This window comes from Carassius auratus, chromosome 35 (genome assembly GCF_003368295.1).
Source record: "Carassius auratus strain Wakin chromosome 35, ASM336829v1, whole genome shotgun sequence".
Taxonomy (NCBI): Eukaryota; Metazoa; Chordata; class Actinopteri; order Cypriniformes; family Cyprinidae; genus Carassius; species Carassius auratus.
In genome coordinates this window covers 16,992,325-17,013,381 of record NC_039277.1, presented here as the reverse complement: position 1 = coordinate 17,013,381, position 21,057 = coordinate 16,992,325, and the positions used below count along the sequence as shown (strand labels likewise).

The following is a 21,057-nucleotide window of genomic DNA, read 5'->3' as shown; positions in this document are numbered from 1 at the left end:
CATCACACTCAAAAGAATTTCATTAGTTTCCACAAGCACAGAGTCACTGTGCAAAAAGAGAGAAATAATGAGCATATGGACAAATCAGAGTGCAAAAGGCTTTGGTTAATGTTGTCATTTATAAATTTAATTCCATGTAGTGTTGCAGCTTTGGTCATGATAAAACATATTACGCCTCAGTACAGAGTTTGAGCGCAATGCCCACGTTTTGGTTTCAGTTTAAGTAAATACTACTCAAATTTCACATACAACAAATATAATTTGAGGTAAAATGCAAACTTAATTCTTTCACTGTGCAATTGTACATTAAACATCTTAAAAAGAAACAGACCTATTTATTGCTTCAGATTTAAATCTCTCGTAAAGGCAACAAAACATTTATAAATAACTTATAAATCATCGTACACTAGTTGGACAAAGTCAATTTTATACGCTTCAATGAGAAAAAATAAATAATCCATCCAGTGCCATTCTTCTCCATGATTATTTCTAATACTCTAATTACAATTTATGAAATAAAAGAACACTTTAACACTGGAAGCTTTATGCATGCACTGCATAGCGTAGTTACATTATGAATACATCAGAATAAGGTTTAAAAATGGTTTCTAATGTCAACTCAGCATAAGAGGAACACAACTGAAAAATCACTGAGTGACCTCCGAAACGTGATCTCTGGACAGAACCGCTTTATGGTCACGGTAAGATGTAGAGGCTCTTAAAACTAGCACAAGGAAAGAGGCTTTAGTTTGAAATAGTTCATTAAATAAAAATACAAATTTGTTGAAAGTTCTTCATTGGAAAATAAAATGACAAACTGCTCACCAATGGTTCCTCTGCAGTGAATGGGTGCCGTCAGAATGAGAGTCCAAACAGGTGCTAAAAACATCACAATAATCCATCTCAGTCCAGTCCATCAATTAATGTATTGTGAAGCAAAAAGCTGTTTGTAAGAAACAAACCCACTCACATATTAGTTTCAAGAGTGCTTGATCTGTGCAGATTTCTCTCCGGATTCAGAAGAGACAATTTTTTTCACTGAAGAAAGCAATATAATGGAGAAAGGACTCATAATTTAGCTGAAAGGAACGATGGAAAATGTCTTGGTGGATTATTGTGATGTTTTTCTCAGCTGTTTGGACTCTTATTCTGACGGCACCCATTCACTGCAGAAGATCCACTGGTGAGCAAGTGATGCAATGTTACATTAATCCAAATCTGTTCTGATGAAGAAACTCATCAACATCTTGGATTGGCTAAGGATCAGTAAATGTTAAGTTTTTTTGGGTGACCTATTCCTTTAACGAACCTGACTTTATAATTCAGGAAGAAAAGCTGAAGATTCAGTAGCATACAAAAATACATGAGAATCAATTATTGTTTCTGAGGATGGGAATGTCGGTGGAAAACAGCATGTGTTGTTTGATGGACAGTCCTTCGAGATCAAGAACTGGTTAAATCTTACAAAATCTAAGGTCATATTTCACCCCAAATTAAAAATTAACATAATTAGGACCATTAAGATTTTTTTGTTATCAGTTTCATTAGTATAACGTGAAAAAAGTATATTGTTAAGCATTTATACATTATGGTGCATTTGTATGCATTTAAAGTAAAAAAAAAATAAAAATAAAATGTAAATGAACAAATAATTGTATTCCAGTAATATAAAAAAATTGTGACGGAAGTGTGATTAATTCTCATGAAAATAATTCATAATACGATGCAAAAAAATCTTAATGGTGCAAAGAGGCTTTATTTTATCAAATATAATATTTTGTTGTGAAATATAACAAAGGTTTGTCCCGGAGGATGTCATAATTGTGTCTCAAAAAAAAAAAAAAAAAAAAAAAAAAAAAAACACGTTTCAAATATACATACTAATTTAGACAAAAATAAAATAAATATATTCATATTTAAATAAATTATTAGATCATGTTTTTAATCACGTATCACAGATCTGAATTTGCAGTTTGCAGTCTGTTTTGAGCACTAACTGACCATGTCTGGTTCTCCAAACCACATCTGCGTCAGCAAATTTCACGTCTCCAAACTAAATTTACAAAGTTTCCCTTCACGCTTGTCACGTAGAGCTACGATTGCGCCACATACAGCTACATCAAATAGCTACAAAAAAAAAATTCACCTAAGCTTGATGCTTTCGACTTTGAAAGAAAGCGGTCAAAATCATAGCAAGAAAACTAGACCAGATCAGTCTTCGTTTGTGCTAAAAGGATAGTTCAGTCCAATGATAGCTTATGAGACTCAAAGTGCTCTTATGGTCAAAGTCTCAGAAAACTACAGCACATGAATGTATGCTGCTGGGTCAGAGACATTATAAAAAGTGCATATTGTTCAATAGTTCGATTAGATAATGATGTAATTTTATAATGCCTTTAAACGGTATCTGTTGCATACCGAACACACTTATATGCTGAAAGCTTTGATAGAGTCTCTACATGATTAACATGCAATAGCAGGCATAACAGTCTGCTTAACTGAACACCTCAATGTCGGGCTGAACCCGCAGCCCCTAAAATCACAGTGGGAATGTTGAAGACGATGCACTTTTTGGGAGTTTTTGGACACACTTTATCATCTCGAATCGAGAGAAAGTACGCTACATCGTCCGGTGTGTTTGTGTGATCGCCTTCGGTCAGCTCTGGAGCTCTCTGAGCCCCAGATTAGTGTTGTCAAATGGTGCTCTCTGTGTGCGTGTGCGTGAACGTGTGCATGTGATGCGCGAGAGGGTTGGGGAGGGGCATCGGGCTAGTGTTGGTGTTCAGGTGCGACTGGTTCTGAGGGAGGATGTGGCTCGGACGCTGTTTGGACAGACTGTTCTTGTCGTTGAGCAGCGAGGTGGTCTCATCCGGCCCGTTCTCTCTGAGTGCTGGCGGCGCTGTGGTGTGGTTCACGGTGGAGGACATGGGGGGGGTCAGAGGCGGAAGAGGGGAGGGGTTCAGGCAGATATGGCTGCTCTCAGGAGACTGGGGCATGCTGTCCAGTTTTGAAGCCAGGAGGCCGGTTTGGTACTGCGAACGAGTGACCTGAAAAATACAAATAGAAACTTATTTACACTGATGCTCAATTTTTTCTTTTTGGAAAGAAATGAATACTTTTTCTCAGTAAGAACTTAAATTGATCAAACGTGAGGGTAAATAAAATTATTTTACAAAAGATACAATAATATAAATGCTGTCGTTCGAACTTTCTATTCATCAAAAAAAGTATCACAGTTTCCACAAAAATATTAAGCAGCAAAACTGTTTTCAAAATGATTAATAATACAAAATTCACAAATATTTTGATGTAATTATGTAATAATAAAATGTAATTAACTATTAATATAATTTAAATATAAAAAAACAACATTAACAAAAATGACCACAATTAATATTATAAATATATATATATATATATATATATATATATATATATATATATATATATATAAATTGTGGTCATTTTTGTTAATGTAGTTTTTTATATTTAAATTATATTAATAGTGTATATATATATATATATATATATATATATATATATATATATATATATTATGCGAACCTGAAGACTTAATGATACTGAAAATTCAGTATTCCATCACAGAAATAAATTACTTTTTCAAATATATTCAAATATAAAACACTTACTTTTAAACTGAAATATTTCAAAGTATTATTGTATTTTCGATTAAATGATTGAAAAGTCCCATCGCCTTTTCTGAAGTCATACATACATTTGTGTGAAGACCAGACTGAAACCTTGCTGTTATCAGCTGTTTATAGACGTAACATACCTTCACATACTGCAGGTCAGTGAGGGCCCGCACGTTAAAATCAGGGATGTACTGTGCCACAGGGCTGTTATTGAGCTGACTGTTACTGCCGATGACGGACACAGAGTCGACTCTTTCTGTGTGGCTCAGAGAGGCCGAGCGGTTCAAACCACTCAAGTGAGACGGGGAGCGAAACTCTGGAACAAACAGGAAAACCCCTCAGTTCATGTCTCGGCACGCCTGCTTACAAACACTCACACACATATGAAAAAGTCAAGACGACACAAAATACACACACAAATGTGGCAAATCTTAAAAAATCAAATTAATAAAATGATGTCGTCGATGAGAGGGACAGAACAACAATAAACAAGGAGCCACACACAACTCATATCACATTTGAAATGAACGGAAAGATTATTGCAAATGATTGGATGGTCATTTCAGATGTGCATTTGTGTAGGAGCAGCATTCATTTGGTTATGCTGGAGAAGCATAGATTAGTGTGTGCTAATCAATACTATAATATTAGTATGTGTCTATAAAGAACAGAGGATGTACATGAAACCCTCGATTACCCAAAACCACGTGGGATCAGCAATGTAATGTTGATACACTAGCGCCCTCTATAGATGCTTTAATGAACTATCTGCAACATTTACTAGGATTAGACCGGTTTAACTGCGACATTAACAAGAAAACAAGAACAAAAATGCACAACTGAGAATGGTTACTGGCAGAACTGGGTAGTATTTAATTAAATTTAATCTGGATTCATAATCAGATTCCAAAAGTTAAGTAATTGTAATTAATTAACTTACATTTTTAAATATTCGTAATCAGACAGGTTACTTTTTTTTATTCGTTACATGAGGAATTCCCAAACTTTTTTTTTGGTCATCTGAACCTCTTTCAACTGATATTTTCTTGAAGTACCCCAGAGATTAAAAAAAATATATATATTTGAATAATTAAATCACATTTGAATGCTTCCGTTTCTCTGAGGTTGCTTAATGGTCACCTGACATGCAGGTAAACAAATAAAATATTTCATTTTGTTAGTAGGTGTTTTTAATTGATGCTATTTTAAAAGTATTTCTTTTTACATTTTTTACGATTAAATGAATTACTAGCTTTTCATTGAACACAAACTCCCTGCAGTTCCTCTCCGGTTATAATCAATGAAGTAATTTGCACCGCAAAACATGCAAAGTTTGATATTGATAACGGAAGAGACTGAGTATTATAGTGTAGCTCGTGTCCTCTCAAGAGTAGTTTGGTCTGTAACGGTAACCAAAGTGAACATGATTAAAATTCATGACGAGTTGCTGACAAAACCAATCATCATACCGATATCATAGAATTTCGATGATATCGGAAAATTGCCTTAGTATTTGACTATACTACATTGCACTTGTCCAAAAAAAATGGACAGGTGGTTGAAAATATCTTACAAAATAATCTTAATCTTAAAATGGTCGCAAATTGTATAACACGTTACTTTACATAATTAATATTCATGAGGTAAACCGTGCAAATGGCGGACTGAAAATAAATAGAAAACAAAAGTTGCACTGTACAAAAAAAAGTTTTTTTAAAATATATTAGTTTAGATATAAAAAAAAGACTATATTGGCGTTTCTGAAACAATTGTCTTAGTTATTTTGTTGTTTTAATTTTTAAAATGTCAATTTACTTTAGTTCAGTTTTAGTAATTTTACTAAAATAAATTGAATTAGACAAAAATCTGAAATTGTAAATAAAATAAGTTCTATTTTATATATATATATATATATATATATATATATATATATATATATATATATATATATATATATATATTTTTTTTTTTTTTCAGGTTATTGGTTTAGGTTTAGCTGATAACACTACAAGTATTTAACACTTATTGATTGATAACGTGAATAAAATAATATAAACTATAATGCTCCCGTTTCATCATGATGTCACAAACAAGTCTTCATTCGTCCTCACAGAGCTCATGGCACGTTTTCTAGTATATTCTGATACTAAGGCAACTCAGAATGGAGCAGGACTGAATCTTCAGGTTGGTGTATGTCAGTTGCAGGGGGTCAGGTGTGATGGACAGGCAGCAGGGTGAGTGTGTTAGTATTAGAGCAGAAGAGCTCTTCAAAGACTGAGCTCAAGAGGCACCCAGTCCAGCAAGCTTTCATTTTAATAACACTCATTTAAATCAATGTTCATATGTCACATGCCACATCATGCATTTGAGCTAACGCTCACAACAAAGCTAACAACTCAAAACTAAAACAAATAAATACTTTATGCACCCAAATACTGGATGAAAGATGGAACTATTTTCTATCAATATTTTACACAGTAATAAAATGTATTTGATTATAATACAAGACGGTGCCTAAAATTGTGTCTAGGTTTTGAAACAGAGCTTTGAATCACTAATTAAAATAAAATATAATCAAATAAAATTTCAGCCAGTTTTTTTACTTTTATAGTGATTTTTGTAACTTGAAAGGACTAAAAAGAACCATGAATATACCATAAAAGTTAAGTGCTATATCCATATGCTTTATTTCAGCTCCTCTGAATGCAAACAATCATTCTGTGTGAGAAGAAAAAATAAATAAAATAAATGCATGGCATTATTTACTGAAAATTGTCTGCTGTAGCTCTTGAATCTCTTGCTCACACTTACTCAAACCTGCCATATAAAGTTGTGATAAGTTTGAAATCAATTGTCAAATTTTATATTTGCAATTCTTGTGGCTAATTTAAGTCAAGTTTGATTGTTTTGAAATGAACGCGAGCACTATGTAACTGGAAAATACTGAATATTTCCTACTATTTTTTTTTTTTTGCATGTGCATTTTTAATCGACTGGAACTAATTTCTATTAATATTCTATGCAGAACTTAAATGTATTTTTATTACATTACATACAATGGCTTTGCATTACTGTAAATAAATACATAAAATGTGAACTTGCTGGACAACAGGTCATAGCATGATAAAGGTTATTTTTTCATTTTAAACTAGCTCCTGTCCCACACTGACCCCCTGTTAGCTACCCCTACATCCCTGAGTTAGCACCCAGCATGCAGGGCATTTACCTGGGAAACGCGAGAACAGAGAAAACCTCTTAAGCGAAAGGCGGCGCGGACGAGGCGACACCACGGAAAGAGAAAGAGGGGGGGTGACAGCTGAGGAGGACGGGGGGAGAGGAGAGACAGAGAAGCTCTTTAAACACGCCACGCATCAACATCCTGCCGAGAGCTGCTTCAGCACCAGCACAAATCCCTCATTATAAAACACTACGGGATATCATATTTTCTTTGAAGGGGTAATACTTTGCTATTAACTTTGCCTTTGAAAGTACAACACATTCTGGTGGTGTTAAAAGGTAGGCTATATTTCACCCAAAACTTGCCGCTATCGCTCCAAACCTGTATGACTTTCCTCCTTTAGTGAAACCCAAATATAGACGTTTTGCAGAATGTCTAAGCTGCTCTTTTCCATACAAGTAAAATGGTCTTCACATTGCCAATAGGCTTCAAAAAGAATCAAAACACCATAAAAGTGGTTTATATACTTGGTCTAAATATCTCTTTTAAATCCAAACCATAATTTTGAGTAACACAGCAAAAATTAAGTAATTATTAATGAAGAATTCAGACCTACAGAGTCTTACACTACCAGTAAATCTCCATCCGAAGGCCAGAGGGCACTCTCATGCTGAAACTTCAAATATGACTCACATATGCATCGCTGCAGCTGAACAAACAGAAGATTTAACTGCTTTCATTAATTCGACGAGACTAATAAAACACACAACTATGACAATATATGGCTTATCTTTGAGTTTGTCTAATAAAGTATATAATAATGCAATAAGCATGTGTAGTAAATGCTGCTCCATCTGAAAGCACGTGATGGAGATTTAATACTAATCACAGAACCAGCTTTACTGATGAAATACAAATGGCAAATCGTATTTGATTAATCGTGCAGCCGTTGTTCTAAGTTTTAAGTCAAAAACATCAAATATTAGTTTATAGGCGCTTAATTGTATCAATCAATATTATTCAATGGAATAATACTCAATTACTCAAAGAAAGATTCTCTGTCATAGCTCTCAAATAACTATTACACGTGCAAACATTTTAACTTTGTGCCTCAAGACTAGTTGTGGCTAGTTTTTTGTCAAAAATGTAAATTTAGTTAGTTCGTGTTTGGCTAAGTGCATCAAATTTGAATGTTTTGATTGAATGCAAGCATAAATTTGATTTGGAAGATAATTTTATAAATATATAAATAAATTAGCCCCTGGAAGCAGTTTTAAGGTGTTTTTTTTTGGCAAGTATAAAACAAAGACTATAGAAATACAACGATTGTTCACTCCTATAATTTATGAATGAGAACAACTGCAAGGCGCAATATGGTGGAATGGTCCCGCCTTCTAAATGAAAGAGCCAATCACTGATTGATAAAGTAATTGCGTCACTGCAGCAGCTGTTAGAAGCTCCGGTTCCCAAAACCTGAGACTAGACAAGCCACTGAGCCAATGCTCATATGTAGTTATCAGCGCATTATAACTGTGCATACGCATTGGCTGGTCTAGCCTGAGAAGCTTTTTTAATGCTATTTAAGCATTAGAAACACCATTCATGGGGCAGTCCATTTCAGATTATGTCACGGTTTTCAAATATGTAATTTATTTGTGAGTTCATTAGACCGTTTTCAGGATTCCCACATACATTTAGATAGGACTTGGTCTTGTTTTAGCGATCTGGAGGCATTACAAATATGGCCACCGGGTGAACAGACTTTCCTTGAAAGAGACTTTGGACTAAATTAATCCCCATCCATTCGCAATGTGTAGGGAAAAATCAGCTTGGACATTCTGCAAAACATCTCCTTTTAGCTTTCAAGGTTGAAAGAAAATCCGAGCTTTGGAAGGACATGATGGTGAGTACATGCCCTCGTCTCTTACGCAGTGTTTCTCAAAGCACACACAGCCACACATTTAGACACATGCTAAGCACATAAATGTGATGTTTGGCACATGAATGGACTGCAGCTGGAGGTGAAGAACAGAATCAGACTGCATTATTAGTGACACTCGTCCAGCAGACGTCCTGCAGCCAAATTGTGATTATACAATACAAAAGACTAAACTTACATTGACAGATCATGACAAAGTGCACTGAGAGGCGCTGACAAGATCCATTAGTTAAACTAAGGCTGGGCACCAAACATATCAACAGTCATTGTTACCATTGTCTTATTCAGAAAACGATTACATATTACAAAATTCTGTCAGCATTCACTCATCTGAAACTGTGCTGGTCGCTCTTTTCCATGGAGTTACAATGACTGAGAAGCTTTCAAGCCTCCATTAAAAGATACGGTTTTTGACACATGGGTGAGTAAATAATAACAGAAATTATTTTTTTTGGATGGACTGTCCCTTTAAATGAACAATTTCTTTAGTTGGGATTGTTTCACACTTTTATGATAAAGAAGCGAGGTAAAATACTCACCCAGGCATGGTGTAGACAGTGCCATGACTCCATAATAAGAGAAAGGCCCCGTTTCAAACATCATATTCTCATTTCCAGCCTCAACTTCCACCCGACCCTGAAAGACAGGTGTGAGTTAATTAGTTTCATTTGTTAGAAAAGCCAGTCTTAAACATACTGTTGTATATATATTTCAAGAATAATTTGCAAACGAATAAATGAGAGCTGCCAACTCCTAATAAAATGCAAATGTAATCAAATAAATACATTGCTAATAAAACCTACGTAGCTTTTACGTGTTGTCCTTCAAGAGACCTCAAGAACCCCCACTGGTTTGTTCTTAAATAACTTTAAAAACAAAACATCTTATTTTGAAATCTTAACCGGTTTCCTTGAAGAACAACCTGTTGCGTCTCCATAATTAAAGACGAATGACACAAAACCACAACCGAAACTGTGAGGTCAGGACTTCAGTAGTTTGAAACCACATTCGAGCATACACATACATTTTCCAAGGTCTCAGGCATCATATTTGCCCCGTTTTCCATCCCAATAGAGAGTCAACCTTTCCTCTCATTTTCAGAAAACGGTAACCGGATCCGCGGTGCTCGGATTGCATGACACACGGATCCTGTCACTCTATCGGAGTCTCCTCTGCTCTGGTGTCTATATTCAGGTAGACACTCCAAACACAAACAAAGCTCGCCAACTTTGCTGCTTTTTGTTACGACAGCAAACCAGAGCCAAACTAATTATTGACAGAAATACTATTATTTCTAGTAGTACTAAACAAATCTCCACAATTACATACAGTACCAGTCAGAAGTTTGGTTTCAGAATTACTATTTTGTTAAAGAAATTATACTTTTATATAGCAAGGATGGATTCAATTGATCCAAAGTGACAGTAAAGGCATTTATAAGGTTACCAAAGATTTCCATTTCAAATAAATGACGTTCTTTCGAACTTAATATTCATCAAAGAATCTTGAAAAAAAAATACATCAGTTCAACAAAAATATTAAGCAGCAAAAACTATTTTTAACATTGATAATAATAAGAAAAGTACTTCAAACAGATCATCACACATCAATAGCTAAAACTAAATTTACTAAAACCAGAAGACGCAACATAATCATGCATGTCCTAAAATATTACATCTAAAATATTTTTAAGTATGTGTGTGTATGTATTAGGGATGCACGATCATGATTTTTCATGGCCGATTCCGATACCGACTTTTTACAAGCAAACTGGCCGATTCCGATACCGATTTCCAATATTTTTTTATCTTTAAGCAACAACAAGAAAGAAGGAAAGTGTGCATAAACAAGATGTTTATTTGGTATTTAATTTGCCAAACTGGCTTTTGGCTATTGAAAACAATAACTGCAACCATCTGAAAAAATAAATAAGTAAATAATAAAAGTAAAATAAAAGTGAAACAGTTAAAAAAAATATAAGAAATTATATTTATAAATTATAACTATTTAAATATAAAACATATTTATCTTAATTAGATAAGATAAGTCCTTTGCTATTTAACAGATGTTAACAAATTGTAATTTGATTACACTAATATAAAAAAAATATTAATACCATTTCTATATAAGTAAAATCTTTTTACTTTTTAATGTTTTTATTTAAATAGAGGGCATAAGAAATTTTCAAATAAACCAATCAAAACAACACACAATTATTGTTGTTTTTTAATACATATATGTTGTATATTATAGATACTATAATTAATTTGGTATTTTTTCTTTTTGAAAATGCAGTTTAATAATTTCATAAATATAATAGATTATCTATTACATTTGAACTCATTTTGAAACTTAAAATAAAGGCAGATGTATTCCGCAAAATGAGCATTTGTAAATAAGCCGCAGGAGTTTGATTTATTTAAGCAGACATGCGGTTTGATGTCCAGTGTGATGTAACGTTCCCTGACACATGCTGTTTGTGCTCCGTATGACATTGTGCCGCGGGGATGATTACGACTGTGATAAACTCTCTCACACCGAGGTTCTGAAAGTGTTAGCCTTCTCCTGGCTGACCCCGCGCCGAGCACACAGCAAATCTGATTTACTGATCCCCGGGGGCCTGTGCGCCACATCGGCCCGGTGACCTATCACAGCTCGTTCTACCTTGACCTTGATGCTTAGTAAGCTGCCGCACAAATATTCAAATCAGATGACTGGAAAGTATAATAGTTAAATATAGTTCTATAGTTAAAGGTCACGCTATTGTGTTGATCCTACTTCGAGTTCAAATATGAGTCAATATCTATATATGCATTATCAGCTTTCTGTAGCACAGACATCCAAGAGTCTTTCCATCAATCTCGCCTCTGATTGGACGGTTTCAGAAAAAGAGGGCATGGACAGAGCACAGCTTTGATTGGTTGTGCATTCAATTGTGTGTGTGTGTGTGTGTGTGTGTGTGTGTTTCTGGCAGAAAGGGGGTGGGATTAGAGCTGCTATGATCAGGATCCCTTTCTTATGTAAGAGGGATCAATTAGTGAAGGGCAGGCCTGTCTGATGCAGGGCCTCTTCGAGCTAAACGTCTGGCTGACGGGCACCAACGAGCTGCCAATCTCAAAATACGCCACTACAAAAAGGTTGAAAATGCTAACCAGCAACCAGTGGTACTTGCTAAGGCAAGCATTACTAATGCTCAACCATTCAAATTACTAAGCATTAAACCTCTGCATATTTTATTCTATGCTGCATTCTCAGAAAAAGAGCCAAACGGTCACCTATTTATTCCTAAAGGATGCATATTAGCATCTAAATGGTACATATTTTTGTAAAGGTACCTCCTAAAGCTTTTGTACCTTTTTTTTTCCTGACAGTGTAAGAATATGAACGATGCCTCAAACTGTGCAGAGAGGTGCACTGTTACTTCAAGTGATCAGACATATAATTTTTGCTTGGCAAACAATAAAACAGACAAAAAAAAAAAAAAAAAAAAAATAGTAGGGCTGTCAAATCGATTAATTGTGATGTACATAGATACATATGTACATACATGTGTGTATATATAAAAAAAAAAAAAAAAAAAAAAAAAAAAAAAAAATTATATATATTCACACATACGTAAATATTTCTTAAATATGTGTGTGTACTTTTTCTTTGTATGCGATTAATTGATTTGATAGCACACACACACAAAAAAATATATATTTTAATAAAATTTAAGAATGGACCCAAGTCACATCTAAAGATGACTACAGAGGGGCAGTAAGAAAGCACTTAGCAACCGTATTCCAATACTTTGATAACCACTTTACCCTCTGGTCCTTAAGTGTTTTTTCATGTTAATTATCCTAAAATTTCCTTGCACACTGAGTCTGATGCATATAATCTGTTGCTAAAAAATTAGCAAAACCGTACAAAATGGAGTCTTCGAGCAGTGAGGATGATTTTGTTGGTCTCGCTCTCCTTAAAAAGAGAAGAAAGAAAGAAGAAATACTGGATCCATCATCTAATCTAAGGAGAGTTTCAACTCCGTGTGAAGGTGCTGCGAGATTGTCCCGGGCAATTCAAAGTTAAACTCGGGATGTCAGTGGCTCTGTTTGATGCTTTGCTAGCGATATTTGAGCCACATATTAAAAAGAAGAACACCAATTTCCGTGACCTCAGTGTGCAAGGACCAATACAGTGCTTTGTGCTGCAGGAAGCAGCCGATCAACTTGTCAGACATCTCTCAACCTCTCAAAATGCTTGCTACGGATGCAAAGATGGAACAGGATCCGAATTTCTTTTATAACGAAAGTTTCGGATGCGTGATTGAAAAAAAGTATCTGTCCTGAGGGAGCAATATCTATTTCAGACTCCTCAAGATGGCGCAAATTCTATGGTATTTTAGCATTAGTTTCCAGAAGTAATGCGTATGTTTAATTCATTATTAATTTAACTGATGTTCAAATCACTAATTGTAAAAAAAATAACGTTGTTAACAAAATCATTGCTGGAAAGACATTTCGCAGTTACCCTACTGTTTGACAAAAACAAAGACATAATAACATAAATCAATGAATGTGCATAAATAGAATCCACTTAAAACAACCGAGTAACTACATCGCAATGTCCTGGAAAACATTCACAACACCGTCATCATGGCTGTGAGTTTTTCACAGGAAAACAACATGTTTTCTTCAGAAAAATCTGGTCTATTTTTGGACTGATCTAATCCTCTACTCAAAATTCTGACCAATTACAGCCAGGCAGACAGAGATATTTGTGGATAGATGTATGGTGAGGGGTAACCAGCCCTGGGAAACAGGAAACTGCTCTGACCTTTTCTCCTTCTCTCAACTCATCCAAGCTCTCGCATGCAGTAAAACAGTACCAGACAGTTCATTATTAAAAAGGTTATATTTTTATAATAAGACATGTTTGTTTTAAATGAAAATCACTACAAGAGTAACAGGGATTTCTGAATGGTTATCAGGGTGTTGATACGCAGTGTTTTTTTTAATAAAACAATAAATCCATAATAGCTTGTCACGAATCATCATTAAAAGTCACAGCAGTAATAAGAAAGTTGATAAATGTGACCCCGGATCACAAAGCCAGTTTTAAGTTGCTGGGGTTAATATTTAGCAATAGCCATAAATTATAAATCGTTCTTTTATGCCAAAAATAATTAGGATACTGAGTAAAGATCATGTTCCATGAAGATGTTTGGTAAATTTCCTACCGTATATATATAAAAACTTAATTTTTGATTAGTAATATGCATTGCTAAAGGTTCATTTGGACAACTTGAAAGGCGATTTTCTCAGTATTTTATTTATTTTGCACCCTCAGATTCCAGATTTTCAAATTTTATCTTGGCCAAATATTGTACCAAAACCATACATAAATGGAAAGATTATTTATTCAGCTTTCAGATGATGTATAAATCTCAATGTCGAAAAACTGACACTTAAGATGGTTTTGTGGTGCAGTGTCACAAGTTTGGTGACAAAATCCCCAAACTAGCAGCACTGCAGATCATTCCTTCAATATTTTTTTAATAATCTAGGTTTAAGATAATTTCTATATATACACGAAAACATTTTTTATATATTTATAAATGCATACATTTATAAATAGATTTCTAGTTGTATAAATTAGCATTAGATAATGTATTATGATCAAACAAATTAATAATAGTATAAATTAACCTAGATTAATAAATGCTGTAAAAATCCATTGTCCACTGATAACCGATTAATGTTAACTATAAATCATCCTATTTTTAAACAGCATGTTTTAGTTCTCTTATACTTTGATATATACACATTTATTTTTGAATCTATTATAAGTATTAGCACAGACATCCTCGAGAAGGAATAGTAATTTAAGCAATCGTGATAGTGATGTTTGCCTTAGCAAGCTCAATTAACATGTGACTGATTGCTGAAGGAATTAGCCCACTTTCTGTTTTGACTTAAAGGCACTTTTACTGGCACCTGACAGCATTCTCAAACCCATCGAAATATTTAATAACACACACATGCAGGAGAGATGTTCAAAGCTGTATTCTCCACGCAGGCCAACCAGTCAGATTTACTCACCTGAAGGATAAGGATGAAAAAGTCGGCAGGTTTTCCACGCTGATATAAATAGTGCTGTTGCGAGCGCTTGTCGTTCTCATTGAACTTAATCTCCTGAATGACATCCGGGTGCTTGAGGATTCGCAGTAAGACCTTGTCCGAAATCTGGAGTGGACAGAAAAGGCTCACCTCTGTGGAAAGATGGGCAACAACAAAAATCAGCTGTTATCTGCAATGACAAATGCTCATAGAGAGAGAGAGGTGATAATGAACTCACCAGTAGCGAGGAAACGATGCGCTGCTAGCATTAGTTGAGGCGATATCTTGGATTTGGATTCACTCTCATGTTTGAAAGCAGAAAAGTCCCTCTTGTTCTTGTTGGGATCCACTTTCTTTCTGTTACTATTGTCAGCTAGAAGGCAAAAAAAATTCTTCATCTCTCAACCAATGCTCAGCTTGTTTCCCAAAAGCATCATAAGGTCAGGTTTCACTAGACATATAAGGAATCATTCAACTCGTGATGCGTTACAATTCACGATACGATTTTCTCACTATTTTTTTTTAAATACAAATTATAAATGAAAAGGTGTCATATAATATAATAGGTGTCATATAAATGAAAATCTCAAATCAAATAAACAAAAATACAGATAAAAGAAATCACTTCATATAAACAAACTAAGGCGTTGCCTCTGCTCATTCCAATTGAAATTAGAGGCAATTCGATGCTGCATACATTCCCAATGAGCAGCTGTTGATTTAAACTAATGAAATATTTCAAAATGAAATTGAAGCAGAAACAGAATGGTGTGACTTCAGCTTTGTGAAGCTACACTGTATAAATTATATTAGCACAAAACAAAAACAGCAGATGGGTGAATGAGAACACAAATTCACTCTCTGCCAGTAGATGGCGCTTATGGAAAAGCAGTGCTGTTGTAAACAAAGAAAATACTTCAATATGCAATTTACAGAGGTAATATGACAAGAAAATACCATCTAAACTTTTCTGAAGAAAGTTCTCCTAAGAGAACTTGTCGCAATTCATTTAACATCTCCACCGACTCAACCGTTTTTTTATCGATTTTCAACTGTCTCGGCATGCATCGTTACATCCCTAATTGGCACCAATAATCTCAAAGATCTACTTAAGATCATGATGCTTTTGGGAAAGCCTAGATCAATAAACCGAACCAATTAATACATCAATTACATTTCCATGGGTAATCTCATGTCTAGACTAATAAAACAAGCAAGAAAATAACTATCACAAATGTACTGTAAAGATCAGACTCGTCCAGGATCTCAGATTTGATGATCTCCTCGATGACGTCCTCCAGCGTGACCAGACCCAGGACCTCGTAGAACGGATCTCCTTCGCCCTCATTATTCACCTTCTGAACGATGGCCAGGTGGGATTTACCTGTGGACAGAGCCAAAGATCTCAGACTAAACATATTGAACACTGGGAAAAAAGGGAATTAAATGTTCTAAGTGTTGTAATTGCAAACTGAATGGCAGTTTAATGGTTATTAAGTTTTAGTTCACACCAGGCTAGGAAACCCACTGAGTGGGTAATAATTCAAACCATATTCCTATGGAAGCACTGCATGGACATGAATATTAATGAGCTGTATTAATCACTGCAGTCTGAAAACCCCATGAATTATTCATCATCTTGTTTTATCTGAGGGGCCAGATCAATCATAACCAATTAAGCAATACTGGACCATAGGGCTTCATGTTTAAAGCCAAAAGAGTCAATCAGATCAGATCAGAAGTGCTACTAAACTTAGAGCTCAAAGAGCTTAGGAGAGCGAAATTACAGTCTGGGATTAGAAAAAGAAAAGAAAAAGGGAAGGATGGAGTAAAGACACTTTGACGTCAATCAAAGGGAATCTGGAAACACCGCACAATCAATACCGCAGGACAAAAACTATAATATATTGAATCGTACGACACTTAATGCTAGAATCTGAACCAAAATAAATGGAAGGACTAATGCAGAAGTTCTGATCAACACCGAAAACCAATTATTATTATTCTTTTGTTATATGCTAATGCATGTTTTCCCCCACTAAAGCTTTGAACTATATTTAAAATACAAGTCAAAGTCAGGCATTAAAATGTGTATTTTCAAAATTGCCCAATTTTAGACTTCTAAAAAAAAAAAACATTCACAATGTTCACATTTTTGAATGACTAAAATGATATCATGCATTTTTTCCCCATTAAATACAGGGATTTAGAGCAAGATCAAGTCATATTTAATAATGCAAAAAGAATCAGACAAGCAGTCTGCTTAAGAAAAGAGCTAATATTTTCTCGCTGAAATACACTCCAGTGTTCCTGAGGGATCAGCATTTAGCAAACCACCCACATTTAATTATTTGCATTCTCATAAGCTCATTTTCCATACATTCATATCTCAGTTGAGCTCGTTTTAAGCAAATAAATTCGAATAGGATTTAAATAGTTTCTACAAATGTATCATCAAATGCAGCAAAAGCAATGTCCTGAGTTGACATTCTGGACAATACAGTGCCTGTCACATTGCTTTTGTCCCTCTGTAGTGCTGCAGAGATTGAGAGAGGAACAATACAGTGGGATGAACTTCAAACCACCATTCATTTTAAAACACCACCCATATAACTCATCTACAATCAAACATCTCTAATGGATGAACATTAACGAGTACTAATCTGAATATCGAGGGAAACACGTCTCCCTAAATTTCTATGGTGTTACGGCCCCAAATCTGAAGGTAAAAATGGTCGAACATCAGAGTAATTGTGCAAACTCCGATGGACCGATGATGGTGTGTATTTTTTAAGAGCATCAGGTGCTTTTGTCAGCATGGGATACCTCTGTCTTTTCTAGAAGAGCTTCATATTGATTGGAGGTTGATACAGGGAGCATATGGTTATTGATTCGGCTCTCAGGGGGAGTCTGAGCACCCATCAGAATCAATATGAGGATGAAAACAACCGCACGAGCCACAGCCTTTGCTTCCTGTGAGCACAGCAGGTTGTTTTTAAATTTTCAAATCCACTAACCTTTCTTAAACTCCTCCAACATGGCATCCAGCTTAGTGTCGTGGAAGACGAAATGCACCGGGTGATTGTAGAACTTAGTGACCGTTTTAAGCGTCGTGCAGTCGTCGGGGTCAACGAAGGCCAGGTCTTTGACGTACAGGACATCCACGATGTTGGAGAGCTCGGTATCATACACGGGAATCCGCGTGTAGCCGCTTTCCATGATCTCAGACATGGTATTAAAGTCGAGCACGGTGTCAATGTGAATCATGAAGCAGTTGCTCAGAGGCGTCATCACATTCTCAACCGTCTTGGTTCGGAGTTCCAGTGCACCTTGTATGATGTTCAGTTCTTCTTTGACCAGGTCGTTGTAGGGTTCGGTGACCCTCAGCATCTCCAACAACTTCTCGCGGTTGTAGACGGTGCCGATTTCCTGCCCAAGAACGCAATCCAAGAGCTTACTGACGGGGAATGATAATGGGAAGGTCAGGAGCATGAAAAATTTGGTCAACATGATGGTGTTGGCACCTACAGCCAAACCGTGGCGCGAGCACAGAGCTTGTGGCACAATTTCACCAAATATGACAATGCCAACAGTAGATGCCACTACGGCTCCCAACCCCGACCCAATCAAATCATCTAGCAGGATTGTTAAAGTTGTGTTGACCAGCACGTTACCCAACAATAAAGAGCAAAGCAGATAGTTGCCCTTGCTTCGAATGGGTTCGATTTTTCGCGCATATTTCTTTTCCTTATTAGTTCCACAGCTTTGTACAATGCGAAGCTCCATTGGATCCAATGCCATGAGCCCCAGGTTGAGCCCACTGAACATGCCGGACAGCATCAGCAAACCTATAATAAGGATGATTTGGAACCAAAGAGGTAGAAAAGATTCTTTCTCCTCTATGACTAACAATCTTCCATCGCTTTCACCCAGCTGGACCCATTTGTCTCCCAAACCCTGCCTGACACATAGGCTGTAGATCTTTTCTCGTTCACTCTTACGCAGTGGCTTCACATACACACTCACCAGACCTGACGTCCCTCTGTTGCTCACGTTCATGAAGGTGCTGATGCTCAGGTCTTTGGTGAAATCCTCACAAGTCCTGTTTAACTCGTCACTGTCCTCCGTATCCACATACTCTGTGAACCTGATGTGGGATGCTGTGTCCGGGCTCAGGTGCAGCCCATAAAACCTGAGCACGACGTTGCTCTCCTCTGTTACCTGGATGAGCCCGTCCTCCGTCGTGCTGGCCGCTTTGCCGCTCCTCTCTAGCCGCATGCCCAGGATCTGACTGCTGGAGTCGGGGCTTGACGTCTCCGTCCGCCCGCCGACAGAGCTCCAGAGGAACACGATGAAAGTTAGAAGACACCCCTGTCCACTCCGCTCTGTCGCCATGTTTGTTGCGCTCTCTCCGCTAGGCTGGACCTTACGTCACGTCATCGCTGCCACAAACCCGCCCTCTTATTTGCATAATGCAAAATTGCGCAACGCCCACTTAGTTGCGTGCGAGTTCTTTTTTAAAATACATAATGTTTGGGCTTTAAAGATAAACGTCTCATGGTATTATAAGATAGTAATAATTTATGATCAATTGTGGTAATACGTTTAAATAAATGTAAGCATCTAACAGGTTTACAATTAAACATGATTTTTTTTTCTTCATTTGCGTTTTTGTGTAAATTATGTAATAGCACGAGCCCCGTGTCCCCTTATATTTCATGACAAAATTAAATGGTTAAAAAAATAAAAGTTTTACACACACACACACACACACACACACACACACACACATATATATATATATATATATATATATATATATATATATATATATATATATATATATATATATATATATATATATATAATTAAATGTTTTAAATAATTATATCTATGCAATTATAAAAATGAATTTAATTATAATTAATATGATTTTTAAAAATAGTAATTTAATGACAATTAAGCATTTTTCAACATCAATTCCTTTATTTTAAGACTTAAATAATGAGTACAATTTGTTAAATTATTTTTCATTTTCAGTATAAAATAAAAGCAGTAGAATAAATACTATCATCGTGATAGTAATGAAAAGTAAATTAATCAACGGCAATAAACTGCCATAATGTAATACATCAGTGGAATTTTTTCATCAGTGGCTTTGTTGTTAACTGAAGTGTGTAAAATCAATGTCATTGTGTCTATTGACCGTCACTGCATTTCGACCTCGGTCAAATATGATGCAAGTGCGTCCTCTAGTGTTACAAATAAACATTAACTCATCAACATAGTGTATTTTCTTAAATGCACTTTATTCTCAGATTAGTGAATACAAATGTGCACATTTAAAACACTCTTTAACCAAATATAACTTTTAACATCAGTTCCGGTCACTCACTTTTTGGGGAAGTCGTGGCCTAATGGTTAGAGGGTTGGACTCCCAATCGAAGGGTTGTGAGTTTTAGTCTCAGGCCGGACGGAATTGTGGGTGGGGGTAGTGCAAAAACAGCTCTTTCTCCACCTTCAATACCACGACGTAGGTGCCCTTGAGCTAGGCATCTAACCCCCAACTGCTCCCCAGGCGCCGCAGCATAAATGGCTGCCCACTGCTCCGGGTGTGTGCTCACAGTGTGTGTGTGTGTGTGTTTTCACTGCTCTGTGTGTGTGCATTTCGGATGGGTTAAATGCAGAGCACAAAACTCTGAGTATGGGTCACCATACTTGGCTGAATGTCACTTCACTTCACTGATGAAGAGACAAGGTACACGTTTGCTGAAGTAATAAATAAAACACGTCATTCTGAAACGATGCATGACAACAAATCCTTGATATTGTTCTGCAATCATTCACTTGGATAGTTGTTTACATCTGTGACATACCACTTTTTTTTTTTTTTTTGCACGATATTTAATTGATAAATATATTACACATCTACAATTCGGCAGCGCTGGTAAAAAAAGCACCAGGGAAATATTTCTATTTATCATAACTTAAATAAATTCCCATTATATTAAGATTACATTTTAAATATTTTACATGTGGACCAATAATAATCCTTCAACAAGTGACTGACATTTATATTATAATTAGTTTCAGAAGATAAGCCAATAACCGATAAGGTGGGCGGGGTCAGATTCCACTAACATATAAAAGCCTTCGAATTAATTTAAAAAACGATATCATCGG

The 21,057-nt window shown here is 35.8% G+C and overlaps 1 protein-coding gene across 2 annotated transcripts; it reads right to left on the bottom strand.

The window, feature by feature from the left end:
• Positions 1-105: 105 nt before the first annotated feature.
• Positions 106-19,282, bottom strand: LOC113054680 (metal transporter CNNM4). 2 transcript variants are annotated; one of them, XM_026220376.1, is made up of 8 exons: positions 17,892-19,282; positions 16,115-16,258; positions 15,113-15,247; positions 14,857-15,026; positions 9,313-9,409; positions 6,883-6,972; positions 3,797-3,972; positions 106-3,047 (listed from the first exon to the last, which is right to left on the bottom strand). In XM_026220376.1, exons 1-8 carry the CDS (start codon positions 19,267-19,269, stop codon positions 2,694-2,696), a joined length of 2,544 nt encoding a protein of 847 aa, XP_026076161.1. In that variant the 5' UTR covers positions 19,270-19,282; the 3' UTR covers positions 106-2,693. The 2 variants fall into 2 exon arrangements, with proteins under 2 accessions (XP_026076161.1, XP_026076160.1); XM_026220375.1 differs by lacking the exon at positions 6,883-6,972.
• Positions 19,283-21,057: the final 1,775 nt, after the last annotated feature.